Source organism: Siphateles boraxobius, unplaced genomic scaffold, assembly GCF_051911475.1.
Source record: "Siphateles boraxobius isolate OS27281-9 unplaced genomic scaffold, OSU_SipBor_1 13, whole genome shotgun sequence".
In the NCBI taxonomy this organism is placed as follows: Eukaryota; Metazoa; Chordata; class Actinopteri; order Cypriniformes; family Leuciscidae; genus Siphateles; species Siphateles boraxobius.
Genome location: NW_027508733.1, coordinates 21,952,711 through 21,971,372, shown reverse-complemented (window position 1 = coordinate 21,971,372; position 18,662 = coordinate 21,952,711). Strand labels below are relative to the sequence as shown.

Here is an 18,662-nt window from a genome sequence, read left to right as displayed (position 1 = left end):
CATATTATGACTTGGTATGCACTAATCCTAATTGTGCATATTACATAAAACGGGCAGTATGCTAATTGTAATTCAAGCATAGCAAAAGAAAGCTTTCACACAATACAGATTGCATATAAAGTTTATTCTCGTTGACTTTTTGTTGTATGTGTTGTATTTGATATCATTGAAGGTTAAATTCATCTTAGGTCCATTAAAATTTACAATGATTTTCAAAATTCATATAGGCCACTTTGTGAATCCTTTTTCTGCATAGATAGAGAAGTAAAGTATGTTAAACAGGCCTTTGAGAGTAATACATTCTTAATGATACCTGAATGCATAATCAAATTTACCAATATATTTAAGTAACTTAATGATCACAGAGCCATTTTGTTTGAAGTTCTGCGGGTGCATATTTCGTATGGGCCTACCAATTTTTATTTAGTATTGCAGTTTAGTCAAAATAGCTTATATTACGTACAAATCATATTCCAGTTTATGTATCAGAGTTTGTTTTCTCTGATTCAAAGACTAATTTAGCATAGGGTGACTGGGAAAGAAGCTTATTTATCAGCTGCAGTCTCCTCTCATGTGAATAAACCAGACATCATTAAGTAAAAAATAGTAGCTACACACCTTAACACACAATAGGAAGACCTGCTCTGGAAGTGCACTTTCAATCATAGCACATTTTAACGGGGTGTAAAATCGCACAAGTAGATTGTGTTCAGAAAAAAGGGAGGATCTGACCATGGAAATGAGAAAATAAAAAAAATAACCATACGAACAAAGGCACTAGCCACAAATAAATACCACAGATAGAAAACAAAAAACAATAAAATATTTGATTCTTAGGTGAATTATACTTACAAACATAAATACTGGGCTATTAAAACTAGATTACAAGCGGAATACAGGAAGATGTCATACCGTCACTAAACGTAAAGAGACCTATGGAAATTAATTTAAAAACAGAGAGTACTGATATTATTTCTCTTTCCAAACACACACATACACACGCAGAGCTGTCATCTTACTGGGGGCACCTCTCTTTTCCAGCCCTTCTTTCACACAAACATATTCACAGACAATGTACAATGTGGAGCTCTCGCATTTGCTGCTGATGGCCAACGGTCTCTGTTGTAAAGGAGGCAGAGAAACAGACAAAAGTTGCTTAATATAAACGTAAATGATGTTTTACATTTCTTGGATGAAAAACTTCTTTAAGTGACAGCAATACATGAATTCACCATCGCTCAGGTGAGTCCTTTGTGTCCACTTTGAGGATATGTCCTCCCCGAAGTTGTGCGATGTCTTCCACCTCCTCTTCCTCTTCTATAGGCACTAACTTGTCCTCACTCTCTGGTGAAAAGCTGTCCGTGTCAGGGTCGTACTCGTAAGAATAGTAGGACACTTCAGGCATAGAACCTGGCTCCTCCTCTCCTATGAAATAAAAGCAGTCAATCCCGTTGCAATGCGCTGTCTTTGACAAAAGCATTGTTTGATTTGTTTCAGGGATATTCTTTTTTTCTGGAAATCAAGATTAAAAAAAGAAAGAAATTCCCTTATTATGGCTGTGGTGTTCCTCAAGTGTATGTTTTTGGGCCGCTTTTCTTTTTTCAAAAAAAACATGTTTTTGCAATTAAATTTATATTTTAACAGTTATTAATAATTTAAATAATTTTTCAATTAATAATTTTTTTTAAATAAGTAACTGCAGCTAGCAAATATATTTTGCCAGTCAAACATGACTGAGAGAAAAACTGCATGTACAAAATGGCCAGCAGGGGGCGATCCTTGCATATACCGTGTGTGTGTGTGTGTGTGTGTGTGTGTGTGTGTGTGTGTGTGTGTGTGTGTGTGTGTGTGTGTGTGTGTGTGTGTGTGTGTGTGTGTGTGTGTGTGTGTGTATATATAAGCAGCAACTCAAGCGGATTCTATTACTGTCCTATACTGTATTTTAATAGATCAAGTGTTTAAATGTATCTCTAATGTTAGGAATTCATAGCTTGGATATCTTAACTCTTTTATCTTTCTACAGAGAATGTTTGCAGGACTTAAAAAAAAAAAAAAAAAAAAATCAAATCCCAGCTTAGTTTAGAGACTTTTATCAACACAGCTGCTCAGCACCACTTAATCATTAAGGATAATAAATGTCTTCCTTGCTGTTTGGAATTATACCTGAAATTGTAGGCTACTCATTTCCATGTTTTCCTTTGAAAATAATATATAATTCATACACATACCTAAAACTAAGGTAACAGAAAAGTAAAATAAAATAAATGTAAATTATTTGACATGCATATCCTTTTTTTTTTTCAAATCTTTTTGAGATTTTGTTAGGGTTAGACATCACAGCAAGTCATGATTGTGCTTCAAAAAACATTTTCGATCTAAGACTAAGCTAAATCTGTGTCTAGAAAATGCTCTCACAGATTTCCTAAACACATATTTCTGCTACGCAGGGGATCTTAGTTTTCCCAAACTTATTTACAAATGACAAATCCAAGAGTCACCTCAAGCATTAATAGACAAACATACTTGGCAATTACCTAAAGCAAAAAAAGAACTAAATTCTTGCAAACATTTAAACAGGTGGCATTCAGGTAAAGGAAACTTAAAGTAAAAGCGGGCCAAAACCATAACCTTGAGGAACCTCAACAACCACAGCCCTATAGACACATTTTCTCGACCCAAACACAACACAGGGCAAGTCTTAACATCTCTACAAGAGACTGTCTAATTAGTCTGGGAGTAGTTTTCCAGAGGACACACACACACAACAGCTGAGTGTGCATGTGATATCATGAGGACTTCTAATTTGCCTTGAGTACTAATTGTGCTACTTTCTTGAGAAGCAATATTGTGAATAATATATCTTGAATTAATTGTTAATTCTATAATTCATAGTGCAATTTCATGTTACAATCTGTCCAATGAGGTTATTAAAGTCAAGAATATGAGGAATATAAATCCTGCTAAAGATACTGTAGTACAGTATTGATCTCCAACCTGGGAACACTTAAGCAAGTTCCAGGGGCTATTTGGAAATATTTAAGTTTTGCTTTGTTAAATTTGTAAAATGCAAGTTCTGGTGAATGATTTAAAATCAAACCAAGCTTTGATCGCAGTTAATGGTATTTGAAAAGGCCCAACCCTATACAGGAGGGTGCGAGTTGAGTGACAGGAGGCTGGGATGCGAATTATCCAAGCATTAATGTAGTCTGGGCTGATATGCAGGCCTATGCACGCATTGCATGTAGCTTGATTGTTGAACTCTTCAACACCTGCCCATGTGTGGCACACGCTCACACCTGCAGGGCACTGACGCAGATGTGTTCAACAGAAAAGTAGGAAGAGGAGAGGATGATACCTGCAGGAATGAGTATAGGTTCCTGTTCTGGTTCTTCTCCTGTAGCATGTTCTCGCTCTTCTACGGCCTCCCCCACTGTAAGATGACAATACATACGTAAAAAAGTCAGATTCATGTTCATTGCAATACTTTACCATACTTTACATTAATTAGTTACATTATTTGCTCAGTTTCATATCTGGTTTCCAGTTCCAGGTTTAGAATCATTTGTTTGCACTTGTTGTGATGCCACTAGGTTTGATATTTTGATGTATGACATTGAGACATTCTTTTCAACCAAACAGCCGTTGTTTTCAAGTAGATCCAAAATAATGAAATGTACGAAATAAAACACAAAAATAAGCTTTAAATTACCCCATGTTCATTTTCTCATATTTTTCACTATATTATATTTTATTACATTAATTCATATGAACCAACTTAACAATAAATGATAATAAAATCAATATTTACCCATGTATATTTTTACTAAAACATTTTAATATGAAAAATGTGATGGGACTTCTGGAATATTTTTTCGTCAAAAGAATCACTGAAGGGTTGTAAATTGATCCCTAGAAACAACATTTTGATTCACCACAGTTCTGAATTTTTAATAAGTGTACTAATGATCCTGAAATTAATCTTTAAAAAATCTTGATGCCAAAAATTATATATATTTTTAAAATAATTACAATTAATATTCACGTTACTTAAAACAAACCATTTAAATCATTTAAAATAATTTTACTTATGCATATTTTAAAAACATTTTACCATATAAAAAACTGTGGAGACTTCTAGGAATTCTTTTAATGATGCTCAACTGATATCACTAAAGAATTTTGAATTAATTATTTCAAACAGACAATTTGAATGATTCACAAAAATAAATCACACTGGCCGACAATAAGACATCTTAATTTTTTAAAAATTCACCAACAATCTTAAAGTTAATTCTAATGGCACAATCTTTAGAAAAATTGGTGCCAAATAAACAAAAATCTTGAAAAGAATCACAATATTTACAATGTTGCTTACATTCAACATGTAAAATTGTTTAAAATATTTTTTAACAAATAGAAAAATGTGAGACTTCTAGGAACTTTTTATAATGAAGTGAAACCCCGAATATATAAAGTTAATAAAGTGTATTTGTGTAAGTGTAGACAACAACCTAAACTTATACCAAAACTAATTCTTATTTAGGCTATATACCCTGTATTGCACAGCTCCTAAAACTTCGAACACCATTCTCTTGATCAAAATCAGGGGACCTGCAAATAAAACAATTGCGAAGTCCTACACGGTACCGCGGCCTACCACATTGGCACAGATTTCCCGCGTAACCTTTTTTGTGTCCCCTTCCTGATGGCAGTCCTCTGTAAAACAAGAAAGCCCCTTTGTTGTTGGTCCGTGCGTCGGAAAGGAATGTGACAGGATTTTTCTAACCCTCTGCCCCCCCTTTCTTTTCACTGTTAAAGGGCCTCGGACAAAAGCACTCTGTCATTTGGAGAACCCTGTAATACACCATATACTGGTGTGTATGAGAGTATATATGCGTTTATATCATCTGCAAATGCAGCACCTGAACAGCTGTTCCTACCAAAGCAGGTACACACACCTCAGTTTTTTTTTTTCGGTTTGCGAAAACAGGGGTTTGATTCCTTGAATCGGGCCTGTCTGGACATGGATAATTGCAAAGCACTGAAAACACTTTGATTGTCTTAGATGCACAAGTGGATAAGGCTTTAATCTCGCCTGTGATATGAGAAAAAAAAAAAACGTCAACCAGATGTCAAGTGGCAAGATACAGAATCTCAACAGGAGACCAATATGACTCTTTGGAAGCTCTGATCCACATACCGGTGATCTGAACCAGGGACCGGATTCACAAAACCTTTTTCTTACCTGCTATTTTCTTTTTATTTTAACTTAAGGATGAAGTTAAGAATATTTTAATTCCCAAAATCATTTCTTATCTTTTTATCTTAATAATTTCTTGATAAAATAAGAAAAATATTTTGAAAAATATGTTCTTGAGTAAATATTTGAGATCATAAGATTTCTTCCAAAAATGGCACTTAGAAACGTTCCAAATTTCTTGCAAATTATCTTAAGTTTCTTAGCTCCGTTCTAAAGAAGATTTGCTTGAGTCCATCCCCCAGGTCGAAGGTTTGTTTGCCCGAAACATCTGCGGTTTTCCTTGCACATGTTAGTGCCTGTGTGTATCTGAAAGTCCTGCGAATGAACCTCTTAAAAGGAAGGAAAAAACATGTCTCTAATTATGCAATGAGCATGACTTCATCTAAGAGTGTCTGGAGAGGGTAGCACCTGGTTCGAGATCACATGGCATAAATCTTGGCGAAAACGAGTTTCGCAATGAAGCGGTACAGCTTTACAAAGCTTGGCCTCCTTAGGATGCGCAAAAAGTTGGGATTTCCTATCTTGCAGACATGTCTAGGATATAAATTCACAGGTAGGTTTCAGAACTTACTCTGTGGGCAGTGGCTGAAGGGCATCTGCTCTATCCGTGTGCTGTTTCTGCAAGCGGACACCTCCATCTGACACTGATTCTGGTAGATCTGGCCGTCAGAACCACACACTGGCTCGCCGTCATAGCCGCAGTCACGATAACATGTACAGCGTTCGTAGTGTTCCTCCTCCGGACAGTCAAAAATGTTATTGCACTGGCTGCCTTGCACAAAGCCTGGGGGGTTTGGGGGGTGGAATAGTCTTTAAATGTCAAGTACAGTATGTGCTATTAGAAGTAGATATACTAAAAGACGAAAGATGTACTGACCTGTCCAATGATTGGTGGAGCTTTCCACTTCATTACATGTGGTGCCGTCACACAGTTCTCGCGCTAGTGGGCTGCTCTCGCTCACGTTGTAGAAACGAGTGGCTTCAAATGCTGTACAAAGTCAATCAAAATGTGATTACCATTCTCATAATAATAGATTACCATCTTCGTATACCAATTGGTATTACAATGGTAGTACAATGGTATTACCATAAAAAAATAAATAAAAAAAAATCACCATTTTTTTGTACTATGTTACTACAACGGTTCTCTTTTGTATGCTGTAGGATTGTCCAAACCTACCTGGTTCATAATAGTCATAGACTTTCACTGGCACTGGAGCTGTCTTGCCCACAATATACTCCCTCACGGCGTTGAAAGCCACACAGGTCATACACTGACTGGGAATCTGTGGAAAGACAAGAGACCAGGGGATTTTACAACAATTCTTTAATACGCCCCCCATGACAAAACACCTGGAGTTATAAGAAACTTGAACCTCAAGTTTTTAACATACAGCTCTCAAATTGTGTAAATGTGCAGCTAGCGCTACACCGAACTGTCATTACGCAACATTAACTCACCTCGTCAAAGTAGAAAAGAACCTTCCTTCCATCTACTTCATACCTCTTTAGCCCCACTCGCTTATCCAACAGCAGCTGGGAACAAGATTATTAGAAAGAATGATTATTTAGCACTGTAAACAATGCTAACTTCAAAGCTAAAGCTAATGTGTCATTTAAAATATGGTTTTGTCTTATAGTTCACTCATTACAAGGACAATAATACCCATGTAAACTATTTTATGAATGTGGCTAACTTGGTTAGCCAGATAAGTTTTGGGCATTAACTAAGTAACTAAAATATATCAAAGTCACTTTCTATGTAGGTACCATCAGTTGTATAATAAAAGTAAGCTAAGTCTACAACACTCAAATTAACCATTCATATTTTTGGTAATTACAGCACTCAAACGTTTACTGCACTTTATATTTCTTCTAGTTATTTACCTATAGCGGCTAATGAATCTGAAGTCTTGCACATTTTCAGTATAAAGCATTCGTCTGCATTGAAAAATAATGTGGATAGATTAGACGCTATATTATGCGTTGTGATTCTTCCCATTGATTTTCATACAAGTGGTCCATCTCTTTACCTTCATAATGTATATCTTCTCAAACCTGCTGGCTATCACACTAATGTCACTCCAAATTTGCATAAAGTTGAATTGCTCAATTTTGCTTCTCATGTCATGCACTCAGTATGTGAGTATCTGTACACTGCTTCCTCCCAAATGCATCGTAACATCCTATGTGTGTGTGTGTGTGTGTGTGTGTGTGTGTGTGTGTGTGTGTGTGTGTGTGTGTGTGTGTGTGTGTGTGTGTGTGTGTGTGTGTGTGTGTGTGTGTGCGTGCGTGTGAGTGTGTGTGTGTGTGAGTGAGAAAGAGAAAGGTGGCGAGCACTTGGACACAGTTTATGAGGGGCCCAATGTGAGCTGGCGCCACAAGGACACATTCGAACATAAACATGCATACACAAACATACACAGTATGACTACAGCTCCAAATAAATGACCAAGAGTGATTTAATTTGTCCAAAAGCCACAGCAGAGAGCATGAGGTCAGAGAAAGCCTTGCTTGTTAATGTTGCCAAAATAAAAATATAAAAAAGGAAACTTGTTGCTTTGCGGACCAAAGATTGTTGTCGTAATTGCGACATTTATAGCACTGTTCATTGTAAAAAGTATTGATTTTCACTGTGGAATATATGAGAAGCAAACAATCTTCCAAGCATGTCCTCCCCCTTACTATAAATTAAAACAATGAGACATGACGGTGTAAGCAATCTCGCTTCCCATAGCGAAACGAGGAATGTGAACAGCCGGGGTCGTGCAATAAACATAGAGCCAGCCAGAGGTGGCTGTGTAAAGCCAGCTCGTTACTGGCTAATGGCGCTAATGAGACACGTTCCACCGCGGTGAGCGTCGCAGTCTGCTCACGTTATACGGCTCCAGAGGTAGCGTCGGTTTACTAGCGTGGAGGACATGAGGCCTGGGACCTATAACATGACTAATGAGGGACAATCAGTTGACTGGGGACAACAGTGGTGACCTAAACCAACCTCCATTTACCCACATACCCCCAGCTGGAGGAGGAGGTTGGGCTGGTTGAACACACCCCCCCCCCTCCTCCCCCTCTGAGCATTTCCTGTTCTAGGCTGCTGTTGTGGACATTAAGGTCCTGTGGAGGGTCTGTAAGCCCAGCTGGAGCTGCATAACCCTCACATTTGATTGTGGCCAGAAACTTTTATGAACCAATAATATTTACAAAACACACACATATAACTGTCTTCATCCTCAGCATGTAATGCAGTTATAAAATATACTTGTAATAAATATGAATTATATTCATGTTAATTATATGCCAGGAGTGTCAATAAAATGGCCATTTTTATTATTATATCCTAAATAAAGTCGGGTTAATACATAATAATTCTGATATTTTCTAGACTTTATAAAGAATATAATTATATCAATAAAATGTTAATTACATTTATTAATTACATTTAATGTTTTTATTTTATTTGACAACCCAAATATGAATGCTCATTCTTATGTGTTTATGTTTATGTGTGTTTGTGAGAGATTGAAAGACTGATAAATTCCGCGCCATACTGCCTCCTTTGAAATGGCCTCCAGATGTAAACTCTGTCCATCTGCCAAGAGGACACATGCAGAGAAGGAGAGAGAAAGGGAAAAAGAGCGAGAGAGATGCACTGTCCTATTATAGGGACACCTTGTCAATCTTGTGTCTTTATTAGCTACCTTAAATAATGTGAAATGTGAGTGTGACAAAGGATGAGAAGTTAATATAATAAAGATACAATAGATGAGGATAGATGAAGATAATACAGAACAATAAAAAAAAGAGAGAGATATCTTACCCTCTCCAAACTTTCAACATCCGCATGGAAGCCAGATAACAGAGGGACTTCCAGGACAGCCATGTTGGATGAGCCAGCATGCAGCCACCTGAGGAAGTACAGGGGGAGTTGGACTGTAAACATACTTCTAAAATCTAGAATTAATCTCTAAATACACTTAAAAATGCATCAAATCCTTTTGTCGACATTGTTACCTGGTGCAAACCTCCAAAGTAACACTGTAGTCCAGGTGATCTTTGTGGGCTGCGGGGTCCTCATCGTCTACAGGAGCCCTTCTCTTGCGAATTAGCTCTGATCGGTTATCATCACGAGAACGGGAGCGAGAAGACATGTGTCGAGAGGACGGCAAGATGTGCTGTTCGTGTCTGGGTTCCTTGAGGTCGACTTTCAGCTGAAAGGCTGGCTTAGCCACTGGATCAGGCACATTGTAGGATACATCAATCTGGAGATGTAGACAAGCATATGATGAATCCCCATGATGTATTTGCCTGGCACCCCATTTCCATTCAAATTTGTATTTTTTGTATATATTAAATTTTATGGACAACCAGGAGTAACGTCGTACGCCTAGTCTCCTAAAAACGAGACAAAATTTGAGGTTTCATTCATGTCTAGCACAAATTGTGTTATCTACGTGGCAAAATATTTAGTGTAAGGGATTTTGATTAAAACTATTTGTTCACTCACAGATAAAAGATAATCTTAAAACTTGCATCTTTTCATCCAAACAACCTGAGAACAGAACGTCAAGGTGCTGATGTGGTTCTAGTTGTTCTGTGGCCTAGAATGAGTCTATTGTTTCAAAGGGACATCGTACCAAAAATATTTGAGTAGACCACCCTATGTAGGGGTAGATTACAGGAGAAAGAACATACCCCTGGCATACAATTACTTATATTTTACCAGATCTTTCCATTCTAATGGCAGGAATGTGAACATTAGTACTGAATTTCCCCTGTAAAGAGAGCTGAAGATTCTCTAGAAGAGAAGGAGGAGGACGAAGAGTACAACCGTTTATCCGTAGAGAGAATGTGGTATTGAGTTTGCCAGAAACAGTACCTGCATTAGACAGCAGCCTTCTCCTTTAGCGCTGACAAACAGTCCTGTTGGAATGCTGGGTATCTGAACAAAGAGAGAGATAAAATGCAAGACTTATCAATCAGATTACCGGCACAAGCATAAGCAAATACATTAACCGCCTGGCCCCTGTCCAACATCAAAATTACACGCATTTAAACTGACACTGCTAATCACAAAATGGGGTGATGTGCCAAGCAGATGCTGAGAGGAGGGGCATATCAAGTTCAGGCCCACACTGAAAATACCTCTCAGACAGTAGAATGTATTGATGTCAGTAGGGTTTGTGGATGATTTTTACCACAGCTTTTTGAAGAATCTTCTTATTGTCCCATTGAAGCTCAAAAGTTTCTTGGAAATCCAGATTAGTGGAAGCCAGAGATATGGTGAGATTGACCCCACCCACATATGACAGGATGGCATATTCAGACAGGGCTTGCAATGCCACACAAGTATCCTGTATTTGAATAAAAAAAGATTAATAACGCACAATTAACCTAAACTATGTTTGTGCACTCTATTGTATTACTTATTTTACCCAAAAGAGTAGTATGCTATTACAAATACAACCATTGTTGGATATACTGCATTGCATTGTGGGATACATCATTTGCACACTTTAGCAAATGAAGTAGATTGTTGGGGGCAAACAGAAAATATGTGGATTGTATACATGCTGCACAATAAATAGTAGTAGTATACAAACATAATGTAGCCCAATAACAAGGACTGAAGAACATATTTGTCACCTGAGTTGAGGAAAAACCTCCCAGAGCATTCCTTTGTTTTGAAAGCCATTTAACTACAGGTAGGGCCGATGCCACGTCCCCCAGAAGCGTGTAGGTGAGTAGACCATAAGCCGTCATCTCAACTTCAGCTGACACAACTAAAATAGCAGAGGAAACATGTTTGATAAATTGAATATCATTTGTGAGTTGATTGATTGATGGATTGGTTGATAGACAGATACCTGATTGGGAGAGGCCATCGCTGAAGCCCATGAATGTGTCCTCATCAGTTACAGTGCTTCCAGTAAGACTCCAATGACTGAAACCATCTGCAAAGACAGCAAAACATTTGGAATCAACGACATGCTAATTGCAACCAATAACTATCTTTTAATACAGCTTGATAAATTACCTTGGGTGATGGCCATGTGGTTAAGTCGCTTCAAAGCCAATGGAGCATATGGACTGCGAAGTAAAGTGAGTGCATATGCGGACAGAGCAGTAGTATACGGGTCGTCAGCAGAGTATGTGTTGCTCTCCAAAAACACCTTTGCTTTAGCAACTGCAACCTTTTCCTCCTGGATAAAAACACCACTCAGAACAATTCATTGGCTGAAGATAATAAATTGAGTTAATCTGAAAATAATAGTAAGTGTATCTGAACATACTTCTATTTTGGCTAAGGTGTAGAGAAAGATTACTAAAATATGTAAAGACATCGCTTCGCTTTTACACTGCTAACAGGTGTTTCTTGTGCTAAATTTCAAAATACCTTCAGTTAAAATCTATTTAAATCCTTCAGCTTTTTCTTCCAAAGAAATGTACAACCTCGCTAATGATCTTTCATCTGCTTAGCATCAGCAGCTTTTATCTGTACCATATGTCCTTTTTCTCATGGAACCTGGACGCTAGCCCTGAGCAGGCATGCACGCTAATCTGACTGGTATTCTTTTCATCAAGTCGATTTGAGAGTGAGAGATGTGGATCTTTGAAGTTAATCATTTTGTCTGTACTTGCAAGGCTACAATTCCACACATTACCAAAGCAAAATATCACAGGGCAGGTGGGAAAGACTTGGCTCTAATCTTCAGCGGGAAGTTGTGAGGTCCTGTTTTGTTAATGAAAACTCAGATTGTACAAATGACTGAACCTACTCAAATTTGGGCTGTCAAACAATTAAAATATTTAAATCATGATTAACATCAATCATGGAGGTCTAATTGGTTCCAATTAATTGCATGCAAACATGTTACCTTTGACAGCCCTACAATTTTAGTTATTTTATGTTAAAGGGATAGTTCACCCAAAAATGAAAATTCTGTCAGTAATTACTCACTCTCATGTTGTTCCAACCCTGTAAGACCTTCGTTCATCTTCGGAAAACGAATTAAGATATTTTTGATTAAATCTGAGAGCTGGATCACTCCTCCATAGGCTTCTAAGGGATTGAAACTTGCCAGCCCCGAAAAGTTATTAAAGACATCGTTAAAATAGTCCAAGTGACTACAGTGGCTCAATCTTAAAGGTGCTCAAAGCGATGTCACGCGTTTTTTAGGCCAAAACATTTTTTGTCACATACAACAAACATCTCCTCACTATACGCTAGCTGGCTGTCCCCTGAACACACTGTAAAAAACACGGTCTCTGCAGACACCCCAGGCTCCACCAACGGCAACAAAAACAAACTGGGCTAACCCGCACCACGAAACATAACAAACTGTTCCAGCCAATAACAGATAAGAAGGGTTTGGGGGTGCGATTTGGGGGGTTAGTGCGCGGATGAGGAGGAGGGAGGGTCTAGCTAGCCTTCGTTTTGTTTGACAATACTTTAAACGTCAACAAGAAGTGATGTGACCCGACATCGCTTAGAGCACCTTTACCCTTTTTATCAAGCGACAAGAATACTTTTTAAGCGCAAAAACAAACAAAAATAACGACTTTATTTCAACTATTCATTTACTTCTCTGTGGGCCTCTAGTCAGTTAATGTAGTGTGATTGCGTAGAGCCGACGCTGGTCATGTGTGTGATGAGTGTGACGTATAACAACAGAAGCTTACGCTATTACACTAGTGAACTGACTCAAGGCCCACAGAGAAGGAAATGAATAGTTGAATTAAAGTCGTTATTTTTGTTTTTTTGCGCACAAAAAGTATTCTCGTTGCTTGATAAAATTAATATTGAGCCACTATAGTCACTTGGACTATTTTAACGATGTATTTAATAACTTTTCTGGGCTGGCAAGTTTCAATCCCTGAAGAAGCCTATGGAGGAGTGATCCAGCTCTCAGATTTAATCAAAAATATCTTAATTCGTGTTCCGAAGATGAACGAAGGTCTTACTGGGTTGGAACAACATGAGGGTGAGTAAATACTGACAGAATTTTCATTTTTGGGTGAACGATCCCTTTAACAAGTTGCAATTTTAATGACAATGAACGTAAATGTATGCATTAGCTGGGCTATGTAAAGAAATTGCAACATGGTCTTGGTGCATTTAATGGAATTGGCAAATCTCTTAAGTTTGAAGAAAGGAATGTAAGCAGGGTGAAAATTTAAAAAGAATTCCACTGTCTCTGATTGTTCTTATCATAAATCTTTAGATTTAGACAGCAAGCTTCCATATTAGATTACTTATCACAAGGCTGAAAGAAATACTGTTGATTCTCTGCCAGCACATCCATCATCTTACGAAGCAGGAATGTCCTCTTAACACGGATCCCGGGAAATTTGTGTGAAAAGGTTGTCGAAGAGACCTCACTGAGAGGTAGTTTAATGGGATACAGGGTAAACAAGATGTGGGAGATCTCTCACCTCGGTTGTAATCCCAGTTTCCATAAGAGCTGCCACCACATACGCAGTCAAGGCGATCTTTCCATGAATCCCACCCTTCAAAGGAATTGGACAGAGCAACTTTCACCGAAGTGATGATAAATAACACCTCTATCTACGCTTCCTCAGTTTGACGAGAACTTGTAAACCTAAGGGCTACTGGCTTAATTATACAATGTTCTGAGACAGCTAAACTGTTTTCTAGAACTTCTAGAAAGGATCTGTATCAAGTGTAAACATATCTTGGTCTAAGCTATCCTTTTTGCATAAACTTACGAATTCAGTGAGCCAGAGCACCAGTGCATAGAATTCTATATGGACCATTGTCACCCATGTCACTGAAATCTCAAAAGGTAGTCTACATTTCTCAGAATTTAACAATAAGAAGTCTCCATATATGTACCTGCAGGTCTTTGTTGAGTATCCGGCCCATTGCTGGGAACGATCCTTCGTTCTTTTGATGAGTGATCAGCCAGGATTTGGCTGAACGTAATTCTTCAGGATCAATGAAGATGAAGCCACGTGACTGAGCAAACGATTTCAGTACGAATGCAGTCAACCTGGAGGACCAAGAGGTGACAGATACCAACACTGATGTCTTATACAAGTTCATTCTAGGCAACTTGTAAAGAGTTTGAAATTAGTCTCATAAGCAATGACAATTGACATTAACCAAAAATTGTCCACTGTCTTTGTCCATAACTAATTTCTTTCTTGGCCTGTCAAACTTACTCAAACACTTGCCTGTAAGTCAAGCTACACAGTTAATACATAGAGTGTGGATGTAAACAAAGTAGATTTTCTTGGAGAATGCCAAATCAAGTATGTTCCTGCATGCAGGAATACATACATACATAAACTGAATGCTACTGAAAACATCACAGCAACGATGAACTTTGACAAGTGTAAGAAACAGCTAATGGAAATGCTGAGTGATTTTGCCTTGTAAATGCTTTCAGCTCTGTGAGTCAAATGAACCAAGGCTCTACAAACATGTAAACCATGTTCTGATTTGTTTTAACTCAACATTGCATGTCATGACAGCATTCCTGAAAGCAGCCAGATGATGATACAAGTGACTTCACTTAAAAAAAAGGTCAATAAATAAACAATCATCGAGTTTTTCCAAAGGCATGAGCTGTAGGGATGTCAAGACAAACACCCAAACAACACTACAGAGTCCTTGCAGGCCTGGCCTTGAATGTTATGTTCCCCAAGAGAGGTCGTAAGACTGGAGCATTGAGCCTTCAGGAATTTTTATAATGTTAAGTAATACCGTGTCAGAGTCTTTAACTGCCCGTCCCAAGGGAAAGTTTCTAGAAAGTGTTCAGATGATTTAAAGAGCAGAAAAGTGAAGGGGACACTCCTGATTCTTCTAGTTAGGCTTGCACAAGACATTTAATCAGAAGTTTGCAAGGTGCCTTTCTCACAATGTGATCCTTGTAAGAAGTCACCTTACCTAATACTTTGGAATGCTCGGAAACCACTGCCAGGACTCTCAAGGCAAACAGGGCTCTTAAAATGATCCCGGAACATCTGTGTTGAACCACTTCAAGCATTCAGTAACAAACTCGAGGTGAAGAGCTATTAACCTCAAGCATATAATTTTTGAATGTGGTTTTAAGGCAGCCCAATATTTCAACTACAGAATTTTACCTTCATAGTATTAAACTGGGTTTTATTTCTATCCATGTCCACAGAAATTGTTGTTGACCTCATCAGTCTGGATCTCTTTTCACTTTTCCATGTAGCCAGTACATTCAACATTTCTCCATAAGTGGTCCATGGGAGAAAGTCATTCAGGTTCTAGAGCAACCTTACATGAGTTTGTGGGTTTGCTGGGGGTTACTGGGGGATGTAGAGTAGATTACTGCCGCATGTGGCTCACATTGGATCCAGACATGCTGATGCCAGCGAGTGATGCCAGAGGACGGGTTGCCAGGTCTGGTCCAAGGTCTAAACATCTTTCTTCCACTTTTGAAGACATCCACACACATTATGAAACTCTGCTAAAGCCGAACAGGCATTTATAAATACAAATTTCCACTCTGTTCCAGAACATTAGCTCCTCTTTCCACTGAAACAGATTAGGTTTGAAGGCCTTGGCATTACTAGGGCACCAAGGCGCTGATGGGGACATTAAATACTTGCTGCACCATTATGGCCAATCTTTTCATTAGGAACCACAATTTCCTGTCCTATCATTCAGCCCAAGCTGGGACATATTAGCCCAGCTCTGGAGCTGCTGTTCACCTAGCAATAAATGATCTGTGCTAATAGCTGAAACTGGACCAGAAACAAAAGCGAGGTTGTTTCGAACTTGTAAACAGTCTCAGACGAATGTACAATCTTAGAGAGGCTTTGACAGTCCCATTGGATCATGTCCCAACAGTTTTAAAATGGAATCCCCCATCAAATCAACTACTTGTGGTGTCAGGGTTTCTCAATTCATTCTTACCTAAATTTGTTTCTCACCTGCATGGACATTTTATCCACTCACACAGGCTATGTCAATACATAATTTAATGTGCCAAAAACAGCTAAAACCGCTGTGGTTACAAGGAGTATGGTGGGTAATTTACAATATAAACATTATGCTGGAGGCCAGTCAAGTACGTTTCTAGATGACAAGTTGAAATGGACTAGTTGACAAAAAGTAATGCAAGTTTATACAAGAAAAAGGGGTACAGGTATCAGGCATGTGCCCTACTTTTAGTGACTCCAATAGCTAAGGCTAACTTCATTTTCCTGAAACTCGGGCTCCCGTGTGTCCGACGGTGTAGCGGGCAATATAGTGGGGGTAGGGGGTTTTGACCTCACAGAGGGCATAGTTAATTATGGCTGTTCTAGACTATGAGAAGAAATCCCCCAAAACAACCAATAAATCTGTACTCCAGTGACTGGAGTCAGGGAGCTTATTAGTAGTTTGTTAATAAGGCTCCAGTGTACAGTCAGCTTGAAATTTTACAATCCATGGCTCTATTAAAAGTCAGACAACCATTCTTAAATGAATCACCTCAATTTTTGTGCTAAACAAATATATATCATGAGGACAATGCATTTCTTTGTGTTTTTAGGGAACACAAACATCATATACTTTCAATCTGAGGTTTAGCTTTCCATAAAGTAGCTAAATATATTGGTACCAGAGTAGCATGGTGTCAATATATGAAAAAATAATTAAACATGGTATGTTTGTGAAGTTCACCTTTCTCTTACTGGAGATGAGGGGTTAAATAAAGGACATACTAGAACCAATGGCTTACGCTATTGTAATTAGAGCCAACTTCTTAGCAGACATGGCATGTATAGACTTCACACAGTAGAAGCTTACCACATGCTTCCGGAGGAATCTCTTTCCCCAAAGGCACTGTAGGAACCATCCTGCCTCTTGTATGTCAGTTGCCTCTGATAACCTGCCAGGTACATTGGAAGACCCAAGGCATTGTTTGCACTGCGTTTGCACAGATCTTCAATCACTTTTAAATAATTCTTCAGAAGATTAATAATCAAGAAGACGCATTTAAGAATGAAGGCATGTTCTGCCTTGTACCTTGCAGTAGGTAGTCGGTGGCCTCTGCCTCAACCTCTAGGCTAAGCTGATGGGTTTTCTGAAGGTACTTGAGCACAAAGACATTGGGAGCGAAGTGAATCATGTTCTGCTCCCCACAACCAAAGGGAAGTCGGAGGAGCTTGTCCAGGTTATTGAGGGTGGGCCCCATGACATCACCTAGGACACACAAGATTGTCACTACAGTAATTATATATGCCACCTAACAAACTTTAATGTGAAGTTTTGGTGTGTTCTTTTGGTTGGATACACTAAGAATTCTTCCTCACCAATCATGGCGGCGGTGGCTCTCTCTGAGCCTGGCACCACGTTGTGTGGGACTCCTAGAGTGAAGGCCTCATTGTGGTTCTCATCTGCATCTTCTTTGCGCCAGATCCTAAACTCACCTACGGAACCCCAGCCAGTGGAGAAGCCAATATGCCGCACATAAGCAGGGAGTGGTCCGGCCCACTGCATGATCAGGGTCTCACTGGAGGGCTCTAGGCCATGGCCAACCTATTACAAGAAAGATTATGTAACCAGACTATAGTTACTAGCTGATCATCAAGCTAGGCCAAGCTGTTCTGGTCTTTTTTCAATAGTTTCAAAAGGGTTTTTGGGCACCAGCTAGCTAAAGATCGAATCCAAACTGAGAAGCACTGTGCAGGTTTTTTGTGTTTGCTTGTAAATCTTATGAAAATAAAAGCCTCTTTCCGAATTTTTTATTTTTCGGAAACACCCTTACAAAAAAATGGAGTGATCTGAAAATGACGTGGTGGAGATTTGTTTGTGTTCATTCAGAGGAAAATAAGCAAGTATGACTACACTTTAATTCGATAATAACATGGAAACCAATTAAGTTCTACTCAAAAAGCAGTTTGATGAACACTGCATTTAACAGGCACAGGGAGCTCATAAAAAACAATTGCCAAGCCTTGGCAATAGCTACCCACATCCCCTTAAGCCTACATAGACCCAGTTTGGAATCTCCCATAAACAGACTACCTTGGTATTGAAAATAGTGCGTCATTAAATATTAGACCATCTAAAATGGAATATGACTTATGCTACAATTAAAATAGCTCACAATATCAAAACAAATATAGCCCCTGCTATGTGCAACGCCGGTTTCACACTGCACCGGTTAGCAGAGCGCAGGCAGCGTAGAAGCAGTGCGAATGGTGAGCGGGAGCAGCACACGCCCGTTTTGCTTTCACACTGGTAGTGTGCAGCTTGTGTAAAGGCTTTTGAGGTTGTGGTCAACTAAGTACTTTGACAGATTTTGTATATTTTTTTTAATAAATTAATATTTATAGGTAATTGATACCTGAATTATATTAATTATTATATTATCTGCATTACATATTAGCACTCATCTCCATGAAAAGCGTTCTGCAA

The 18,662-nt window shown here is 38.6% G+C and overlaps 2 protein-coding genes across 4 annotated transcripts in view; both read right to left on the bottom strand.

Moving 5' to 3' along the window:
• LOC143736071 (uncharacterized) overlaps window positions 1-18,662 on the bottom strand; it is a 795,401-nt gene that overhangs the window by 481,891 nt on the left and 294,848 nt on the right. The window lies entirely within an intron of this gene.
• The window catches only part of cpamd8 (C3 and PZP like alpha-2-macroglobulin domain containing 8), a 35,621-nt gene continuing 17,064 nt past the window's right edge, over window positions 106-18,662 (bottom strand). For all 3 annotated transcript variants that reach the window (XM_077226504.1, XM_077226505.1, XM_077226503.1), the window contains 19 exons: window positions 17,555-17,780; window positions 17,268-17,444; window positions 17,049-17,130; window positions 14,118-14,274; window positions 13,697-13,771; window positions 11,298-11,463; window positions 11,128-11,214; window positions 10,907-11,043; window positions 10,459-10,614; window positions 10,140-10,202; window positions 9,275-9,522; window positions 9,081-9,168; window positions 6,722-6,796; window positions 6,441-6,546; window positions 6,138-6,248; window positions 5,832-6,044; window positions 3,356-3,430; window positions 1,233-1,425; window positions 106-1,119 (listed from right to left, as the gene is read on the bottom strand). In XM_077226504.1, the coding sequence (XP_077082619.1) occupies window position 1,119; window positions 1,233-1,425; window positions 3,356-3,430; window positions 5,832-6,044; window positions 6,138-6,248; window positions 6,441-6,546; window positions 6,722-6,796; window positions 9,081-9,168; window positions 9,275-9,522; window positions 10,140-10,202; window positions 10,459-10,614; window positions 10,907-11,043; window positions 11,128-11,214; window positions 11,298-11,463; window positions 13,697-13,771; window positions 14,118-14,274; window positions 17,049-17,130; window positions 17,268-17,444; window positions 17,555-17,780 (2,436 nt within the window). In that variant the 3' untranslated portion in view covers window positions 106-1,118. The remainder of the gene's footprint in view (window positions 1,120-1,232; window positions 1,426-3,355; window positions 3,431-5,831; window positions 6,045-6,137; window positions 6,249-6,440; window positions 6,547-6,721; window positions 6,797-9,080; window positions 9,169-9,274; window positions 9,523-10,139; window positions 10,203-10,458; window positions 10,615-10,906; window positions 11,044-11,127; window positions 11,215-11,297; window positions 11,464-13,696; window positions 13,772-14,117; window positions 14,275-17,048; window positions 17,131-17,267; window positions 17,445-17,554; window positions 17,781-18,662) is intronic.